At 37.8% G+C, this 19,722-nt stretch overlaps 1 protein-coding gene across 2 annotated transcripts in view; it reads right to left on the bottom strand.

Annotated features, from left to right (window-relative positions):
• LOC128699303 (serine-arginine protein 55) overlaps positions 1–19,722 on the bottom strand; it is a 59,972-nt gene extending 40,250 nt beyond the window's left edge. For both annotated transcript variants that reach the window (XM_053791911.2, XM_053791912.2), the window contains exons 1-2: positions 19,565–19,722; positions 642–773 (exon numbers count right to left, since the gene is read on the bottom strand). In XM_053791911.2, coding sequence (XP_053647886.1) covers positions 642–767 — 126 coding nt within the window. In that variant the 5' untranslated portion in view covers positions 768–773; positions 19,565–19,722. The remainder of the gene's footprint in view (positions 1–641; positions 774–19,564) is intronic.

The raw sequence follows: 19,722 nt of genomic DNA, 5'->3' as shown, positions 1-19,722 counted from the left end.
CCACTGTGCATGACACTGTTTCAAAGAGTTCCACAGGCTGTAGAACTTCTAGAAACATTCCCCATGACTGTATATGTGTATATAAAATACGTATTGAAAAATAGTAATAAACACTTTATATCGTTTGTGTGTATAAACAACTTTTATAAACAATATAGTGACAACAGTGTTTGTGCAGTTATTGTGTAGTAAATAAAGAAAAACTTACAAAACAGTACTCATATTGGTCTCACAGGCCATAAAAGTTACTTGAAAAAAAAATAGAAAATACAAAAAAAAAAAAAAACTGGGCGACCAGCAGTCGGCGATGTTGCTGTATGCTGGTCATTTTCTGTCAACTTCACGCCTCCATATCTCGGTAAGTATTGATGGTAAAAATTTTTTTTAGCCTATAAGATTTAAAAAAAAAAAAACTTTTCATTAGAATTTTTTTTTTTTTTTTAATTTTTCAACCCTGGGAACAAGTCTGGGAGAGGGCCTGTCAACCCTGAAAGGGTTAATAAATAAACATACACCACTTAAGTCTAGACTCAAAAATTATCAGATACGAGCATATATTAGAATTTCTCTTCAATAAAACAGGCTTCAAGAAAACAGGCAAAGTATCCAGACAATGCACAAATTAAAATTATGCAACTTACCACAAAACCGAAGCCATTCTTGATAACTATGTCCCTTAATCTGCCGTATGACCTGAAGAATCTGTCGAGATCCCTTTCCCCAACGCGATAGCTGAGTCCACCAACATACACACGAGTGCCTACCATGATGTCCTGGAAAGATTTTTTTCTTTTAATTAGCACATCTAATACAGCACATCAGAATTCATGTACATGCCATTCACTTGCATAAAAACGAGAGGAAAATGTTTACCATGCCCCTCTTCAACCACCACATACAGTTGTGTGTCACTTAATGACGTACACACATTCTGAGAAACGGGTCTTTAGGCAATTTCATTATGCGAACGTCATTATGTGTACTCTCACAAACCTAGATGGTATAGCCTACTACACACCTAAGGTTTATGGTTTGTTTGTTTTTCACCATATAATTGCTTGTAAGCAGATAATGCACCGTGAACATTCCTCTCTATTAATGAAAAACCTTTAGGTGTTGGGAGTCCATGTTTTCACTTTTTAAGAACCTTGTTGAGGACTGCAAAAAGCTTCTGTTAAACCCTTCACTGAGTTTTCTTTGTGTTTTTTTTTTTTTTTGCAGGGGCAATGATGAACAAAGCACGAGATTAAATCAAGTACAGGGGGAAATGATGCAATGGAGAGATGAGGAAAACATGAGGTAGCCTGCTGCCAGCATAACACAGCATACTGTTTTATAAGAACAGGTCCTCCATCACAAATCCGGCATCATTGGGACCTGTAGTGTGCCGGATTACTGAGTTTGCTGAATTACAGAGTGGTTAGGTTAGAATACACTTAATAAAATTAACCAACTTGACTTACACAGTTCATTGAACATCGGCAAAAATCGAACATTTCCGCTACTTTGAGCTCAATTTCAAGGTACTTATCGTTATGAAAGCAATCAAAATCATGTCTATTTCTGTAATATATCTTTTTTTTTTTTCCATTCTATCAAATGAGTCCAAAAAATTATAATACAACCATAAAAACCATACGAAAATATACTGCAAAGAGGCGGCTAATGGCTGAGAAGTGAACTCCCTTATTTATCGTCCATCTTTTTTATTTTTGTTCTATGTTAAGAAGCATCTTTCCATCATACATTGCCCAAGTTTCAATGAGATAGCCCAACAAACAACCGAGAAAAAAAATATTTACCAAAAATCATATATGGCAAGCCCAAGCCAGGTACTGGAAATAAGTCACTGACTTTTTTGGGTTATCCCAGGTTCTCTATACATACACTGCTATGTATGATAATCTATGTAACTATTTGTGTATACCTGAATAAACTTATTTACTTCTAGTCTGTCAACTGAGTACAAGAAACCGCCCATTCACTTATTTCAACTACCCAATAAAGTGGTCAGAAATTGGCAATTTGGCCGATTTCACACAAATTTCAACAGATGCCAATTTCAAAATAGAATCCAGAATAAGCAATGCAGACATTCCTGGCACTAAAATAACATTTTCTCTGTTCATTAGTCACGTCTCCAGGCCCCTCTTATATTACTCTTGCTTACCACTTGGAATTTTTATTCACAAAAAAATAGAAGATTTACTGTTATGCAGACTACTGCATTATTGTAATAATTGTATAAATAATGTCAATCCATTCTTGACTCCGTACTGGAATTTAGACTGGCAGGCGGACAGGTATTGGACGGTGACGTCATTTGTTTACTCTTGAGCTTCGCTAAAGAATAGAACATTTTCGCTACTGTGAGCATAATTTCAAGGTACTTTTCGTCATGAAAGCAGTCAAAATCATATCTATTTCTGTAATATATCTTTCACTCTATCAAATGAGACCGAAAAAATGAGAATATAACCATAACCATACAAAAATATACCGCTAAGCTGCCGCTAATGGCCGAGAAGTGAACTCCGCTATTTATGGTCTGATTTCTTTCATTTTTGGTGTACGTGAAGTATCTTTCCATCATACATTGCCCAAGTTTGAATAAGATAACCCAACAAACAAGTGAGAAAATAATATTAATAATATAATAATAATAATAATAATAATAATAATAATAATAATATCTTTATTTACTACACGTACATGTACAAGGTATACAGGCCTAGCTGACATCAATGACATACTACTGTATAGAAAGGCACTTGTTATGCTGAGTATTTCAAGAAAATTAGGTCAGTGTCTCAGGATAACACCCACACTAGTCGACTAACACCCAGGTACCCATTTACTGATGGGTAAACATAGACAACAGGTGTAAAGAAATACACCTAATGTTTCTACCCTGGCTGGGAATCGAATATTTACCAAAAATCATATATGGCTAACCCAAGCCAGGTACTAAAAATAAGCCACGTTGGCTTTTTGGGGATTATCCTAGGTTCTCTACATATACGCTGCTGTGTGTGATAATCTATAGAGAGAAAATAACTTTTTTTTTCATGTTTATGGTGGAGTACAAGTGTATATCATAGTTAGCCCTGTGCTATACTCCGTTTTCTCCATTATTGTTCAAATCTCGTAGTACAATCTCTTAGTAATTAAATAACTACCTCATTTTGTGATTTTACTAGTAAGTATAAGTCACCTTATCTAATTTTATTTACTATTGTTTGCTTAAATATTAGCTGAATCGATACTTTCTCTGTCCATATTACTACCTATTTTTTTTAAATACTATCAATTGATATTACTTACTAAAATTAATAATTACCATTTTTACTATCAATACAATTTACTCTTAACATTTTTGACATCATTTAATAACCATTACTTGTCTAATTACCTTAACCAGTTTTAATACCACATTTACTATCTTAGAGTACTCTTAATTACATTGTACTGCCAAATAACCTCAAGTATAACTACCAGTGCAATTTTGAAAGAAATATACATTACTTTTTCACTTATTTTGTAATCATTATTACTTACTAAAATTTTATTAAACACCATATTTACTACCAGTCAATTTTACTTTTGTACATTAATCATTATTTTATACTTCCCATAACATTTTGTTGCCAAATTTCCAAGTTTGTATATTCAACTCCAACCTTTATATTATCCTTTGTACCTGTGTACCTGTCTACCATCTTACTATCATATTATAACCAAGACATTGCCATTGTTATTTTTTAATTATTCTTTTGGTACTTTAATTTGTGAATTTTATTTTGTCAATTTAAATCTAGTTATACTCTTGATCTTGTCAACAACCTATACCAGACCCTAGTGCAATTGCAAGTACTATTTCAATTTGTATTTTTATATTATAAGTTTATATTATAAGTCCTATTCTAAGATTGTTTTCATATCTTAGTGACTATATTGTGTGTGCAATTAGTGTATATTTCAATTATATTATTGTTCAAGGCCCTTAACTATCTTTTGCTAGCTAGTACCAACTACCTCATATATTTTTTTTCTACTTTTTATTATTTTGCTACCTTAACTTGCATATTTTATCTTGTCAATTAAAATCTAGTTATACTCTAATTCTTGTAAACAACTTATATAAGACCTTAGTGCAATTACAATTGAGAGTCTTGTGCCTTTTTTATATCATTAGATTAAACTTGGTTGTACTATAGCTCATTCTAGCTCAATACATAGTCAATACCAAATTCATTATATTAGACCATTGTGTAATTACTAGTGAGAGTCTGGTGCTATTTTTAATTTGTATTTTTATATTATTAGTTTATACCTAGTTGTACTTTAGCTCATTCCAGCACAACACATAGACAACACCAACTCCATTGTGTGTATTAGTGACTATACTCTACATGACCAAAATGCTATAGCTATATACTTGTCCAAACTTCCCACCACTACAGATATCAGTACTAAAACTCAACCCACAACTCAGGATATAAATAACCATAATTTAAACCTAGATGATGATTGATCACGTTGACCCTGATCTAAACCTCCATAATATGACACACAATCAAAACCTATTGGAAAGTAACTGCCTTTACTATGCAGCATCACAAGCCAGCACTATCCTAAACAATGCTAAAAGTCTATCAGTACTTAACTACAACATCAGGTCCTTAAGCAAACACTATGATGACCTCCTGGCACTCCTTGAATCACTAAAGACACCCTTCTCCTGCATTATTCTTACTGAGACCTGGCTTAAGCAGGACATAATAGATATCTACCCTCTACCAGGATACACAGCAATCCACAACTGCAGACCATACCAAGTTGGGGGCGGTATTGCAATCTATTACTCTAACCAATTATCTTGTATTAGCACCACTTGCTTTAGTGATGAATATGGAGAATACATTTTTGCTAATTTTACTGTAAAAAACCTTAAGACGCCTATAACAATCGGTGCCATTTACCGGATACCCCACACAAACATCCCAAATTTCAGTGAGAAACTAAAGGCACTAATAACAAACAGACAAATGAATAAGCACCACCTTCTCTTAGCTGGAGACTTCAACATCAACCTTGGCCTACTAGATGATCAGCCTGTAACTGATTTCATCAACAATATGAACAACACACTTCTCATACCAACAATAACTAAACCAACCAGGCTCACTGAAACGAGTGCAACCATAATAGACCACATATGGACCAATATACTAGCCACCCTTAAATCAGGGATAATCACAGATAGCACTACAGACCACTACCCTACCTTCCTCTTGACAAACATTAGTAAACCACCACTTGAATACAACAAAGTTTCATTTAGACTCCATGATGAGGCCTCAATAAGGAAGTTCACAGCTGACCTAGAGACTGTTGACTGGCCTACACAATTCTCCAAGGCCAATGGTATTGACGACTGGACAGACATTTTTCTTAACAAATTACTTTGACTATACAAAAAACATTGTCCTATAAAAACGAAACAGATCACAAACGAACGGCTTGGTTGCCCATGGCTAACCAGCACCATTCTGAAATCCATTGATAAGAAACACCAATATGAAAAGCAATATAGACAGGGCTTAATACACAAAGATATTCTTAAACACTATTCATCAGTCCTCACCAAAGTAATAAAGAAAGCCAAACAACTATACTACTCCAGTAGATTCACTGACACAAGAGGAGATATAAAAAAGACCTGGAAAACACTCTCTCAGATTCTAGGGACCCAAAAACTGAAAAAAAAACAAGAATATTGCCCTAACTAAACCTAATGAAACACCACTGCATCCCACTGACACAGCTAACAAGATAAACGACTTATTCTCAACCATAGGTTCTAATCTCGCCAATAAAATCCCACGCACCAATGCCCATGCCGGGGACTACCTAGATGGGAATTTCCCAAATTCCTTCTATCTTGCTCCAACTGAGCCCATGAAAGTCACCGAGATTATAAAGTCACTTAAAAATAACTCAGGGAATCTGTCTCGTATCCCACCATTATTGTACAAGAGAGCGGCCCATGTCCTCTCGCATGCTATCTCATTACTTTTTAACAAGTCACTAGAAACTAGCACCTTCCCGAAACTACTCAAGACGGCAAGGGTTACACCAATACATAAAGGTGGTGACCCTACAGATTTAAACAACTATAGGCCAATATCAAACTTACCACTGCTATCCAAAATCTTTGAGAAACTCGAACACAGGAGACTATATTCATTTATAACGGCACAAAACATACTCAACCCCTGCCAATTTGGATTCAGGAAAAATAAAAGCACTAACGATGCAATCATAAAAATGCTAGATCTGCTTTACACAGCATTGGAAAATAAGGAATATCCACTTGGAATTTTTATTGACCTAAGAAAAGCTCTTGACACAGTAGACCACGGCATCCTACTCCACAAACTTGACCATTATGGTATAAGAGGCCATGCGCTTGCATATTTCAAATCTTACCTTACTAATAGGTATCAGTATGTCACCATTAAAGACAGCATCAACAACACAGCCACTTGATACTGGAGTTCCGCAGGGAAGTGTCCTTGGTCCCCTGCTCTTCCTCATATACATCAATGATCTTCCAAACGTATCTCAACACCTGAACCCCATTCTCTTTGCTGACGACACGACTTATGTCATCTCTCACCCTAATCTTGCCACCCTCAACACCATTGTTAATGAGGAGCTGATCAAAATATCGACTTGGATGACAGCCAATAAACTTACGCTTAACACTGACAAAACCTACTACATTATGTTTGGTAGCAGAGCAGGAGATGCGCAAATTAACATTAAGATCGACAACACTCTAATTGCCAGGCATAATGAGGGCAAATTCCTAGGCCTATACCTCGACAACAACCTGAACTTCAGCACCCATATCCAACACATAACCAAAAAAGTATCCAAAACGGTTGGGATCCTCTCCAAGATACGATACTACGTGCCGCAAACTGCCCTTCTCACACTATACCATTCACTTATATATCCATACCTCACCTATGCTATATGTGCTTGGGGTTCAACTGCAGCAACACACCTAAAGCCAATAATAACCCAACAAAAAGCCGCAGTAAGAATAATCACTAAATCCCATCCCTGGCAACACACCCCCCCCCACTCTTCATAGATCTAAACTTACTCCCTGTTCAGTACATCCACACTTACTACTGTGCAATCTACATCTACAGGACCTTAAATTCCAATATTAACCTTGACCTAAAACGCTTTCTTGATAGTTGCGACAGAACCCACAGGCACAATACCAGACACAAACATCTCTATGACATTCCCCGTGTCCGACTAAACCTTTACAAAAATTCAATGTATGTCAAAGGCCCTAAAATCTGGAACACCCTACCTGAAAATTCTAAAACTGCAGACACATTCATCACCTTCAAAACTACCATCAGAAAACATCTTATCTCCCTGATACACCCTGTCAACTACAGTGGACCCCCGGTTAACGATTTTAATCCGTGCAAGAGGGCTCATCGTTATGCGAAATAATCGTTATGCGAATGAATTTTCCCCATAAGAAATAATGGAAATAAAATTAATCCGTGCAAGACGCCCAAAAGTATGAAAAAAATTTTTTTTTACCACATGAAATGTTAATTTTAATACACACAAACTGAAAAAGGCATGCACAATTAAATGACACTTACTTTTATTGAAGATCTGGTGATGATTGATGGGATGGGAGGAGGGGAGAGAGTGTGTTAGTGTTTAGAAGGGGAATCCCCTTCCATTAGGACTTGAGGTAGTAAGTCCTTTTCTGGGGTTACTTCCCTTCTTCTTTTAATGCCACTAGGGCCAGCTTCAGAGTCACTGGACTTCTTTCGCACAAGATATCTGTCCATAGTGGCCTGTACCTCTCGTTCCTTTATGACTTGCCTAAAGTGTTTCACAACATTGTCAGTGTAATAATCACCAGCACGGCTTGCAATAGCTGTGTGAGGGTGATTTTCATCCATGAAGGTTTGCACTTCAAGCCACTTAGCACAGATTTCCTTTATCTTTGTAGTAGGCAACTTCTTCAATTTCTCTCTCCCCTCCTCTGAACCAGTTTCCTCAGGTCTGGCCTCTTGCTCTTGAAGTTGATCTATCAGCTCATCAGTGGTTAGTTCTTCATTGTCCTCCTCCACCAACTCTTCCACATCCTCCCCACTAACCTCCAACCCCAAGGACTTTCCCAATGCCACAATGGATTCCTCAACGGGCACAGGATTCTCAGGGTTAGCCTCAAACCCTTCAAAATCCCTTTTGTCTACACATTCTGGCCACAGTTTCTTCCAAGCAGAGTTCAAGGTCCTCTTAGTCACTTCCTCCCAAGCCTTACCTATAAGGTTTACACAATTGAGGATATTAAAGTGATCTCTCCAAAACTCTCTTAGAGTCAGTTGAGTTTCTGAGGTCATTACAAAGCACCTTTCAAACAGAGCTTTTGTGTACAGTTTCTTGAAGTTGGAAATAACCTGCTGGTCCATGGGCTGCAGGAGAGGAGTGGTATTAGGAGGCAAAAACTTCACCTTAATGAAGCTCATGTCCCCATAAAGTCGCTCTGCCACGTCTGTAGGATGACCAGGGTCATTGTCTAACACCAGGAGGCACTTAAGTTCTAATTTCTTTTCAGTTAGGTAATTTTTCACATTGGGGGCAAATGCATGGTGTAACCAGTTATAGAAAAATTCCCTAGTGACCCATGCCTTACTGTTTGCCCTCCACAGCACACACAAATTATCCTTGAGGACATTCTTTTGCCTGAACGCTCTGGGAGTTTCAGAGTGATACACTAATAAAGGCTTCACTTTGCAATCACCAGTAGCATTGGCACACATCAACAAAGTAAGCCTGTCTTTCATAGGCTTATGTCCTGGGAGTGCCTTTTCCTCCTGAGTAATGTAGGTCCTGCTTGGCATTTTCTTCCAGAACAGGCCTGTTTCATCACAATTAAACACTTGTTCAGGTTTCAGTCCTTCAGTTTCTATGTACTCCTTGAATTCCTGCACATTCCTGCATATTTTTCAGCCGCTTTGTGGTCCGAACTGGCAGCCTCACCATGCCTTATCACACTATGGATGCCACTACGCTTCTTAAATCTCTCAAACCAACCTTTGCTGGCCTTAAATTCACTCACATCATCACTAGTTGCAGGCATTTTTCTAATTAAATCGTCATGCAACTTCCTAGCCTTTTCACATATGATCGCTTGAGAGACGCTATCTCCTGCTAGCTGTTTTTCATTTATCCACACCAATAAGAGTCTCTCAACATCTTCCATCACTTGCGATCTTTGTTTCGAAAACACAGTTGAACCTTTGGCAAGAACAGCTTCCTTGATTGTCTTTCTGGTGCCCACAATAGTAGCGATGGTTGATTGGGGTTTCTTGTACAGCTTGACTAGGTCGGCTATACGCACTCCACTTTCATACTTATCAATTATCTCTTTCTTCATCTCTATAGTAATTCTTACCCTTTGAGGTGTAGGGTTGGCACTAGAAGCTTTCTTGGGGCCCATGGTCACTTATTTTCCAGAAACAGCACCGAAAATACTGTAATAATACGAAATATTCCGAGTGTATGCTTGGATGTTACCGCGGAGGCTGGCTGGTAAACAATGGGACGGGGCGGCACATGTGAGGCTGGCTGAGGGCACATTGGACGCGTCTCGGACGAAAATCGGTAAGCGGGTTTTTAATCGGTATGCGCGGCAAAAATTTTGCGATAAAAGTAATCGTTATGCGGAAAAATCGCTATGTGATGCCATCGTTATGCGGGGGTCCACTGTAATTACACGAATACCACCTGGTGGTTAACACTTACACTCACTCACCCATTTGACCATAAACAGAAATATCAATCTCAATCTCAAAATAATGAATCTTAACTAGTCATAAGTTGGCCTGTGATACTCCAATACTGAAACTATGTATAGTGCCAAAACAAAAGCATTCACATTGTTAAACTCACAAACTAGTATTTAGTCACTTAGCCATAATACCAACTTACCTCATAATTTTGTAATACAGTGGACCCCCGCATAACGATTACCTCCGAATGCGACCAATTATGTAAGTGTATTTATGTAAGTGCGTTTGTACGTGTATGTTTGGGGGTCTGAAATGGACTAATCTACTTCACAATATTTCTTATGGGAACAAATTCGGTCAGTACTGGCACCTGAACATACTTCTGGAGTGAAAAAATATCATTAACCGGGGGTCCACTGTATTTTAAACTTAAGTTTTAATTTAAGTCTGCCCGAAATGCCTAGCCATGCTAGGTGTTCTAGTTGTACACTCTGTAATTATTATTTTACTACATGTAAACAATACAATAACCAAATTCTGTAAACTCAGCATTGTAATCCTTATAGAGAATAAACTTTGAATTTGAATTTGAATATAAGCCACCAAGACAAGGATAGGAGAATGGTATTTGTTTACCATATCCTCTTCATAACTCTGTCGAACTGCTCAGTGTTATGCCAAATATTATTCATTCTGGAGTATTTAACATGTTTTATGTTATTTATATTGTTTCTTACGTCATATTAGATCAATTGTGATAGGCAAATAAGCTGTAGTGTTGATATTAGCGTAATAATAAAGCATATTCTCCTGCTTCATGAGACTGAGCTCATGGCAACCGACAGTGGCTTCAAAGCCACCTTATCTTTAATGGATAATGTACTGTGTAGGTGCTTTACATAATGAGAAGCATTTCTTTTATTCATTGGAACCATGGCTAGGGCTAAAAGTAAGCAGGTTAAAACAATAAATGGAGAAAAAGAAATTGGAATGACTTATGCAGCAAGTAGCACCACCAAACAGTACCAGCAGGTTGGTGTGGCGACCCTGGAAATTTGAAATTATGCTAGCCAAAATTAGTGCCGAATAACTGAAGGAACCGAATAACTGATTGCCGGATTTGTGATGGGGGACCTGTATGAAAGATCCATGCTTGCCTGTAAACATTAGCACAGCTTGTCAATATAATGGCTGAGATCACCCAGTCAAAGCATAGGTATGCCATCACACTAATCAACAGAGAAATTAAGCATATTGATGAACAAGACAAAACGAACAAAATTTGGTAATTATATTATGTGACCTCTTGTCTATTAAACCACTGCCAATTCATGAAATATCACTGCTTGAACTATATGTTTTTATTATGTGTAACTTCAATATTATTATTCTTATAAACCTCCACCCTGACTACCTCACATTAGTATTAAGATTAAATAAGATTTTAACCCTTTGACTGTCGAAACCCCAAATCCTGAGGTGTTTCCTGGCGTCGCAAAATATTTGGAAAAAATTATTTTTTCTCATGAAACGATAGAGAATCTTTTCCAGATGGTAATGACCCCAAAAGTACGAAATTTGATGGAAAACTTATGAAATTACACTCTCGCGAAGTTAGCAACCTCAGCGATATTTACGAATTGGCGATTTCACCCACTTTGAGCCCTATTTTTGGCTAAATCTATTGTTCCAGTCGACCAAACTCGTAACTATTTCTTTAGAACTCCATTTGTTCTATCGATTGAGTACAAGAAACTGCCCATTTACTAATTTCAACTACCCAATAAAGTGGTCAGAAATTGGCAATTTGGACAATTTCATGCAAATCAAAAAATATGCCAATTTCAAAATAGGGTCCAGAATGAACAATGCAGACATTCCTGGCTCTAAAATAACTTTTCTTTGTTCATCAGTCATGTCTCCAGGCCCCTCTGATATTACTCTTGCTTTCTATTTTGAATTTTTATTCAAACAAAAAATAGAAGATTTACTGTTATGCAGACTAATGCAACATTGTAATAATTGTATAAATAACATCAACCCATTCATGACTGCATAATAGAATGGTTAGTTGGACATTTATTGGACAATGACATCATTTGTTTACTCTTGAACATCGGCAAAAATCAAACATTTCCCCCACTTTGAGCTCCATTTCAAGGTCCTTTTCAAAAACCAATAAAAAAAAAACCTCTATTTCTATAATATGTTTTCTATTCTATCAAATGTGACTACGAAAACGAGAATACACAACCATAAAAACTATACAAAAATACACCTCAAAGTCGGCGTTTTAATCCAAAAAACATGGTCGGAGTTTTTTTCTCATTATGCACTGTGTGCTGCAAAAAACGCGATTCTAAAAGCTTAGAGATCTCCAGTGAATACTAGAAAGGACTGCCCTTCTAGCATCCAGCCTGTTACTGGGTTTTCGTAACAATTAGTCAGTATCCTTGTCCAATTATCCATTAGAATTCAGTATGATTCAATAGTGCTTCAGGATTACAACTGGTAGGCTACTAACTAGAGAAATTAAAATTTAATAAATTTATTAAGTCTAGAGGTATATTATATAATTAAATTAAATTAAATTAAATTAATCACAGTAATCAAAATAATAATAATCACTTCTCTCGTTTACAGTATTATTGTGCTGAAAGCACATATCACATGGAATTTGGAATTTGTGCATGGGGCTCAACAACAATTAACCATCTCAGACCACTAATTACCCAACAAAAGGCTGCAGTTAGAATGATAACAAATTCTCACTACAGGCAGCACACTCCACCAATATTCAATACACTAAACCTACTCACCATACAAAACATCCATACTTATTACTGCACCTATTACATACATAGAACACTTAATTAACTCTGATATTAACCCTCCCCTCAAACATCTCCTTGCCAACCTCAACAGAACACATGACCATAACACAAGGCACAGATCACTCTTTGATGTTCCTCGTGTTCATCTCACACTATGCAAAAACTCAATGCACATAAAAGGCCCTAAAATCTGGAATTCATTACCTGTAAATATAAAAGAAACACTACCTGTTTATAAATTCAAGTCTCTACTCAAAGATCACTTACTCACCCAAAACCAAATAAATACTGAATAACTGAACCTTATAAATTGTATATCTTAAATGTTTCTCACAATTATATCACATAAATGTTAAACCTAAAACCGAATCTAACTTTATTATTTTTTAAATACACTACCTAACAGAATCCTTCATATGACCTGTCTTTGTAATACTCACTTGTGCTTTATAGTAATCTGTTTACATTAATGTTTTATCACTGACTTCATCATTGCTTAGTTAATCTTAAGTTAATTTTAAGCCAGCCCGTAATGCTATGCATAGTATAAGTGGCTTTGGCATATTGCTCTTATCTGTATTTTTTTTTGTACCTCTGTATGTGTGCACAAATTTAAAATAAATAAATAAATAAATAAATAAATAATTCTTAAGTACCGTCTGGTACATTAACATTTAATAAGATATTACAAATATGTACAAGTAAGTTTGTGTATGCGTGTAAGTGCTCTAAGTAGTTCGCTATGTCTCAAGACTCGACTAGACTTAAACAAGTGACTGACAAAGTCCTCAAATAAACTAACTTCTTGACCAACTGGCAATCAGAACAGTCTGCTTGAACAATAAAAAGAATGCTAAGCCTAATAGCAATATAACAAGCAACTGCGACACTGAATCAGGAAAAAGGATATAATATAACTACACTAAGTAGGGACCATCTGCAGATCCTCCACAAAAGTCACAAAACTCCTGTACTACTGAATCTAAGTTCAGCATAAGAAAATCCCCAACTGTGATAATACACAGATACCAGTACAAGTTAGGTCAGAAGCTACAGCTCAGGACCTGAGTTGTTTCGAGTGTCTATGAGACACAACCTCAGTACAACGTCGAAAATCACTAAGTCTATACAGTGGACCCCCGCATAGCGATATTAATCCGTGCAAGAGAGCTCATTGTTATGCGAAATTATCGTTATGCGAATGAATTTTCCCCATAAGAAATAATGGAAATCAAATTAATCCGTGCAAGACACCCAAAAGTATGAAAAAAAAATTTTACCACATGAAATATACATTTTCCTACACACAAAAAGAAGGATACATGCACAACAGTAGAGTAGTATATGCACAATATATATTGTGCATGTACTACTCTACTAAATGAAGAATAAATGACACTTACCTTTATTGAAGATGTAGCAATGACTGATGAGACACTGTCCTGGGAGTGCCTTTTCCTCCTGAGTACTGTAGGTCCTGTTTGGCATTTTCTTCCAGAACAGGCCTTATCACACTGTGTATGCCACTACAATTCTTAAATCTCTCAAACCAACCTTTGCTGGCTTTAAATTCACCAATATGAGCACTAGTTCCAGGCATTTTTCCCTGTTCACCTGGGTGTTAGTCGACTGGTGTGGGTTGCATCCTGGGAGACAAGATTAAGGACCCCAATGGAAATAAGTTAGACAGTCTTCGATGACACTGACTTTTTTGGGTTATCCTGGGTGGCAAATCCTCTGGGGTTAATTGTTTTTTGGTATTCTCAATAAGCCACACCAACAACGGTGCTACAGCAGCAGCAGCAGCAGCAGACGATGCTACAGCAGCAGCAGACGGTACTACAGCAGCAGCAGCAGCTGATGGTGGTACAACAGCAGCAGCAGCTGACAGTACTATAGCAGCAGCAGACGATGCTACAGCAGCAGCAGACGGTACTACAGCAGCAGCTGACGGTGGTACAGCAGCAGCAGCTGACAGTGCTACAGCAGCAGCAGACGATGCTACAGCAGCAGCAGACGGTACTACAGCAGCAGCAGCAGCAGCTGACGGTGGTACAGCAGCAGCAGCAGCTGACGGTGCTACAGCAGCAGCAGCAGCTGACAGTGCAGCAGCAGCAGCTGACGGTGGTACAGCAGCAGCAGCTGTATCACCAATAGTAGCGATGGTTGATTGGGGTTTATTATACAACCTGGCCAGCTCGGAGACATGCACTCCACTTTCATACTCATCAATGATCTTTTTCTTCATCTCTATAGTAATTCTCACCCTTATTGCTGTAGGGTTGGCACCAGAAGCTTTCTTGGGGCCCATGGTCACTTATTTTGCAGATAAAATCACCAAAAACACTGTAATAATACGAAATGTTCCAATTGTATGCTTGGATGTTACCGTGGAGGCTGGCTGGTAAACAATGCCACCGGCGGAACATGTGAGCGTGGCTCAGGCCGCACATAGACGCATCTCAGACGAACAGCGTTGAGCGGGTTTTTTAGAGGTATGCGAGGCAAAATCTTGGCGATAAAATGTAGCGGTATGCGGATTTAACGTTATGTAAGGCCAACAGTATGCGGGGGTCCACTGTACAATGTTCTGTGAACAGAGTTCTACAGAACTAACAAGAATAATGAGACAGACAATCTGTCCAACCACCAAGAGAGTCTAGACCAGACTGAAAACTTCAGGCGAGGTGAGGACACCCCCCCCCTCGATCACGTTATAGCTCCGTGTACAGCTGCAGCTCAGAAACAGAAGCCGGCAGTCTAACGAGCCACAAGCGATAATTACAGTAGTTAGACAATCAAGACTTGAACTGAGCACATAATATGTAACATCCTACCTAACAACATAACAGTCAAATAATAATATAAAGCAATACATTTACGATTTAGCTACTATCGCAAATATAAGCAATATAAAATTATATGAAAAGGTAATATATGTACATTATATATATACATAATAATCATTGCAACCCATTCAGGGGTTGTAACAACCACACGGACTCATTTTCTCGCACGTGGGCCTACCAGCTTTCTCCTGCTTGATTTGAAGCCGCTAGAATTTTTGAGTATACATGTACATATATACATCAAACACGATGGCTCGTAAGATGTATATATACGACTGAAACAGTCAAAGGGTTAATAAACTTAATCACTATTATCTTGTCTAGACTTAAATAGTTATTATGTACTAGGATTAGTCTGCCCAACATGCCCCAGCATGATAGTGACTTTCTTTGTACTTATAAAACCAAAATTGTAATTACACATTGTAACCTTTACAAAGAAAGAAAATCTTTATCTTTTAACAGAGGAAGGACTGATAGACAAACTGAACAATGAAAATTCAAGTGAAACATATACAATAATGAAGCAAACTTGAATATTACAACTCGTACAGAAAACACTGCAAGAGTTAACCGATATTATAAAGGACAGAGTAAAGCTTAACAAGGAATTAGTAGTAGTAAAAATAATAATCTGTTTCTACAAACACATGATTCAACTATTACAGACCTAGCTGACATCACTGGAATACTATACAGAAAGTCCTTGGTTATTCAGAGCATTATGGGCAGCATAGGTTAATCTTGTTCCCAGGATACAACCTACAACAGTTGTACATGAATGGTATACAATACTGAGAACAATGGTTGTCTAACACCCAGGTACCTACTTACTGCTAGGTGAACAGGGGGCAGCAGATCCAAGGAAGTATGCCAAACATTTCACCCATGCCAGGATCAACCCCCCAGACCCTCAGTGTGTTAAACGAAGATAAGATAAGACATGATTTTGTTTAGATTAACTCTCTGGGTTAAAAATCTGAGCAAAAATCTGAAGATCTCGGACTGAGCCCGAATCCTCAGCATGCAAGTCGAGGATGCTATTAACCAAGCCACGAGCAGCCAAAGAATACAGCTGATATAGAGAAAAGATGGAATATAAAACAAAAATGATAGTTATGCAGGAATAAAGCCCAAGACAAAATTAAACAGGTGTAGCTAACTCATGATACTGAAAATATGTCAGTGAAAGCTTTGTGTTGAGACCCAGAATAGAAGATGGTTGTCAATAATAATAAAACAAATAAACAAACTAAGGAAATTAAATCTTAAAATAAAAAAGAAGAGAGAAAATACTATATAATTATACTAAATTTTTGAGGGAAACCATAAACAAAAACTTTTCTTTGTACTTTATTCCCAGGTGTAGTTATGTAAATTCTCAAACATTATATACTATGCAATATACAAATACAGTATATTTATGGTTGTCGTGATGAGTTGTGTAACCAAACCTAATGCTGCCCAACATAACCAACACTTTTTTAGCTGGTCTTAAGATTAGGAGTGAGTGGGTCGAGTTATACTATTAAAATTTACTTAAAGTTTTTTCATTTGTTGAATATACAGGGTAATTGTCCCCACTGCACAAACCACTATTTAATGAAATCAAATTTATATCAGAGAAAGAAAGAGAGAGAGACAGACAGTCTGAGAGAAAGCTACATTAGGGAGACAACATAGTGATTAGATAATTTCAGCATTCTATATCATATAATCAAATACAGATGAATTGGAAAATGTGATCTAGAAATGGCTATTGAGAATAACACTTACACATTAAGCAAAAGGATGAACTGCTATAGAACACTAAGGACAAAAATTATAAAGTTACAAGGACACACCAATTAGTTAATGTTTAGTGTAGATGAAGATAGTAATAATGGTAAAACTATCAACAAAAAGTTAGGTAAATGGATACAAATGCAACTAACGTGACATTTTCATTTACCTAAATGATAGAAAAGAATTCTTTTCAAAATAACAGAGCCACACCAACACAAATTATCCAACATAGATTTGTTTTAGGTTATTTTATTATTGCCTGCTGACAATTTTATGAAAATTATACGTCAAATATTTATGTTTTTTATTATTACTAACACAACGGCCATTTCTCACCAAGTTAGGGTGGCCCAAAAAAAGAAAACCTTTCACCATCATTCACCCCATCACTGTCTTGCCAGTGGCATGCTCACACTACAGTTCTAAAACTACAACATTAACACCCATCTTTCAGAGTGCAGGCACTATACTTCCCATCTCCAGGACTCAAGTCTGGGCTGCCGGTTTCCCTGTATCCCTTTATAAATTTTACCCTACTCACACTCCAACAGCATGTCAAATCCTAAAAACCATTTGTCTCCATTCACTCCTATCTAACACGCTCATGCATGCTTGCTGGAAGTCCAAGCCCCTTGTACACAAAACCTCCGTTACCCCCCTCCCTCCAACCTTTCCTAAGCTGACCTCTACCCCGCCGTCCCTCCACTACAGATTTATACACTCTTGAAGCCATTCTGTTTTGTTCCATCCTCTCTATGTCCGAACCACCTCAATAACCCCTCCTCAGCCTTCTGGAAAATAGTTTTGGTAATCCCACACCTTCTCCTAATTTCCAAACTATGAATTCTCTGCATTATATTCACACCACACATTGCCCTCCGACATGACATCTCCACTGCCTCCAGCTTTCTTGTTGCAATATTCACCACCCATGCTTCACACCCATATAAGAGCGTTGTTTTAATTATACTCTCATACATTCCCCTCTTTGCTTCCATAGACAAAGTTCTTTGTCTCCACAGACTCCTCAGTGCACCACTCACCTTTTTCTCATCAATTCTATGATTCACTTCATCTTTCATAGATCCATCCGCTGACATGTCCACTCCTAAATACCTGAATACATTCACCTCCTCCATACTCTCTCCCTCCAATCTTTCATTAACTAATTTTTTTGTTATCCTCATCATACTCTTTCCTATGTTCACTTTTCAATTTTCTTATTTTACATACCCTACCAAACTCATCCACCAACTTCTGCAACTTCTCCTCAGAATCTCCTAACCAATCTGAAAGCTGTAAATGCTCATAACTCGGTGCTCATGGCTTTCTTGATAGCGTCCTCAGCTCAGGTCTGGGATCGATCCCTGGCACGGATGGAACAACCATGTTTCCTCACACCTGCCACCCTAGTCATCTAGCAGATAGTTACAGAGTGTTAAACTGTTGTGGGTCGCATCCAAGAGGACAGGACCAACCTTAGTTGTCCATAATGCTCTATATATTAGGCCAATGATGTGAGCTAGGACTATAATAGTGTACAAATGATTTAGAAAACTAACTAGTTTATGAGGATACTCGGGCAACATATGGGTAGACAAGACACTTGTCCAACACTTGGGTATATTTATTCGGGAGACGTTTTGCCAGCCAGTGGCTTCTTCAGTCCGATTGGGAAGAATGGTGGAAGATGAGAAGTTTGAGGTTATCAGTCCTTCAAGACTGATGGACTGAACACACCGACTCCAGGCTGAGGGACTAATTACCCCAAACTCCTTCCCGTCTTCCATCGTTCTTCTCTGTATTTGACAGGACCTTAATAGTTGTATTTTGCACTTGCAGAAATAAAGATTATTATTATTACTACTACTACTACTATTATTAACATCTATGAGAATACTGGTGTTGGTTAACCCAAGTCATTTATCTGACATTTCCACTGAGGTCCTCAAACTTCCATAGATTAACAAACAAAAATTGGCCAAATGCACACGGCCATTTATCTTCGGAACAACAACCACATAAACAATGTATCTGGCCTGCAAACCTACTCAAAAGTCAAGGAGCGATGAGCTTCCACCATACTTTATTGATCATATTTAGTTAACAACATCCAACATGGCGGACAGGTCACCAGGAAATACCCGCCCATGTTCCCCAGCTTCACAAACACACATATAAACACAAGTCGTAGTTTCCCCGGCACGGGCAGTGCCTCAAGCGCCAAGTATAGATAAAGTGTACTTACTCTTGAAGGGGCTTCACATACGTAGAAGAGAGCAGCGTCCTGGAGAAGAGAGAATAGGTGCTGGACGAGGACGCCTGCGTGTCACAGTGACACCCAACACTGCTGCGCACCTCCACCCTGCGCACACCCACGCTACCACCACCACCACTACTACCACC

This window comes from Cherax quadricarinatus, chromosome 61 (assembly GCF_038502225.1).
Source record: "Cherax quadricarinatus isolate ZL_2023a chromosome 61, ASM3850222v1, whole genome shotgun sequence".
In the NCBI taxonomy this organism is placed as follows: Eukaryota; Metazoa; Arthropoda; class Malacostraca; order Decapoda; family Parastacidae; genus Cherax; species Cherax quadricarinatus.
This window is presented reverse-complemented; position numbering and strand designations above follow the sequence as displayed.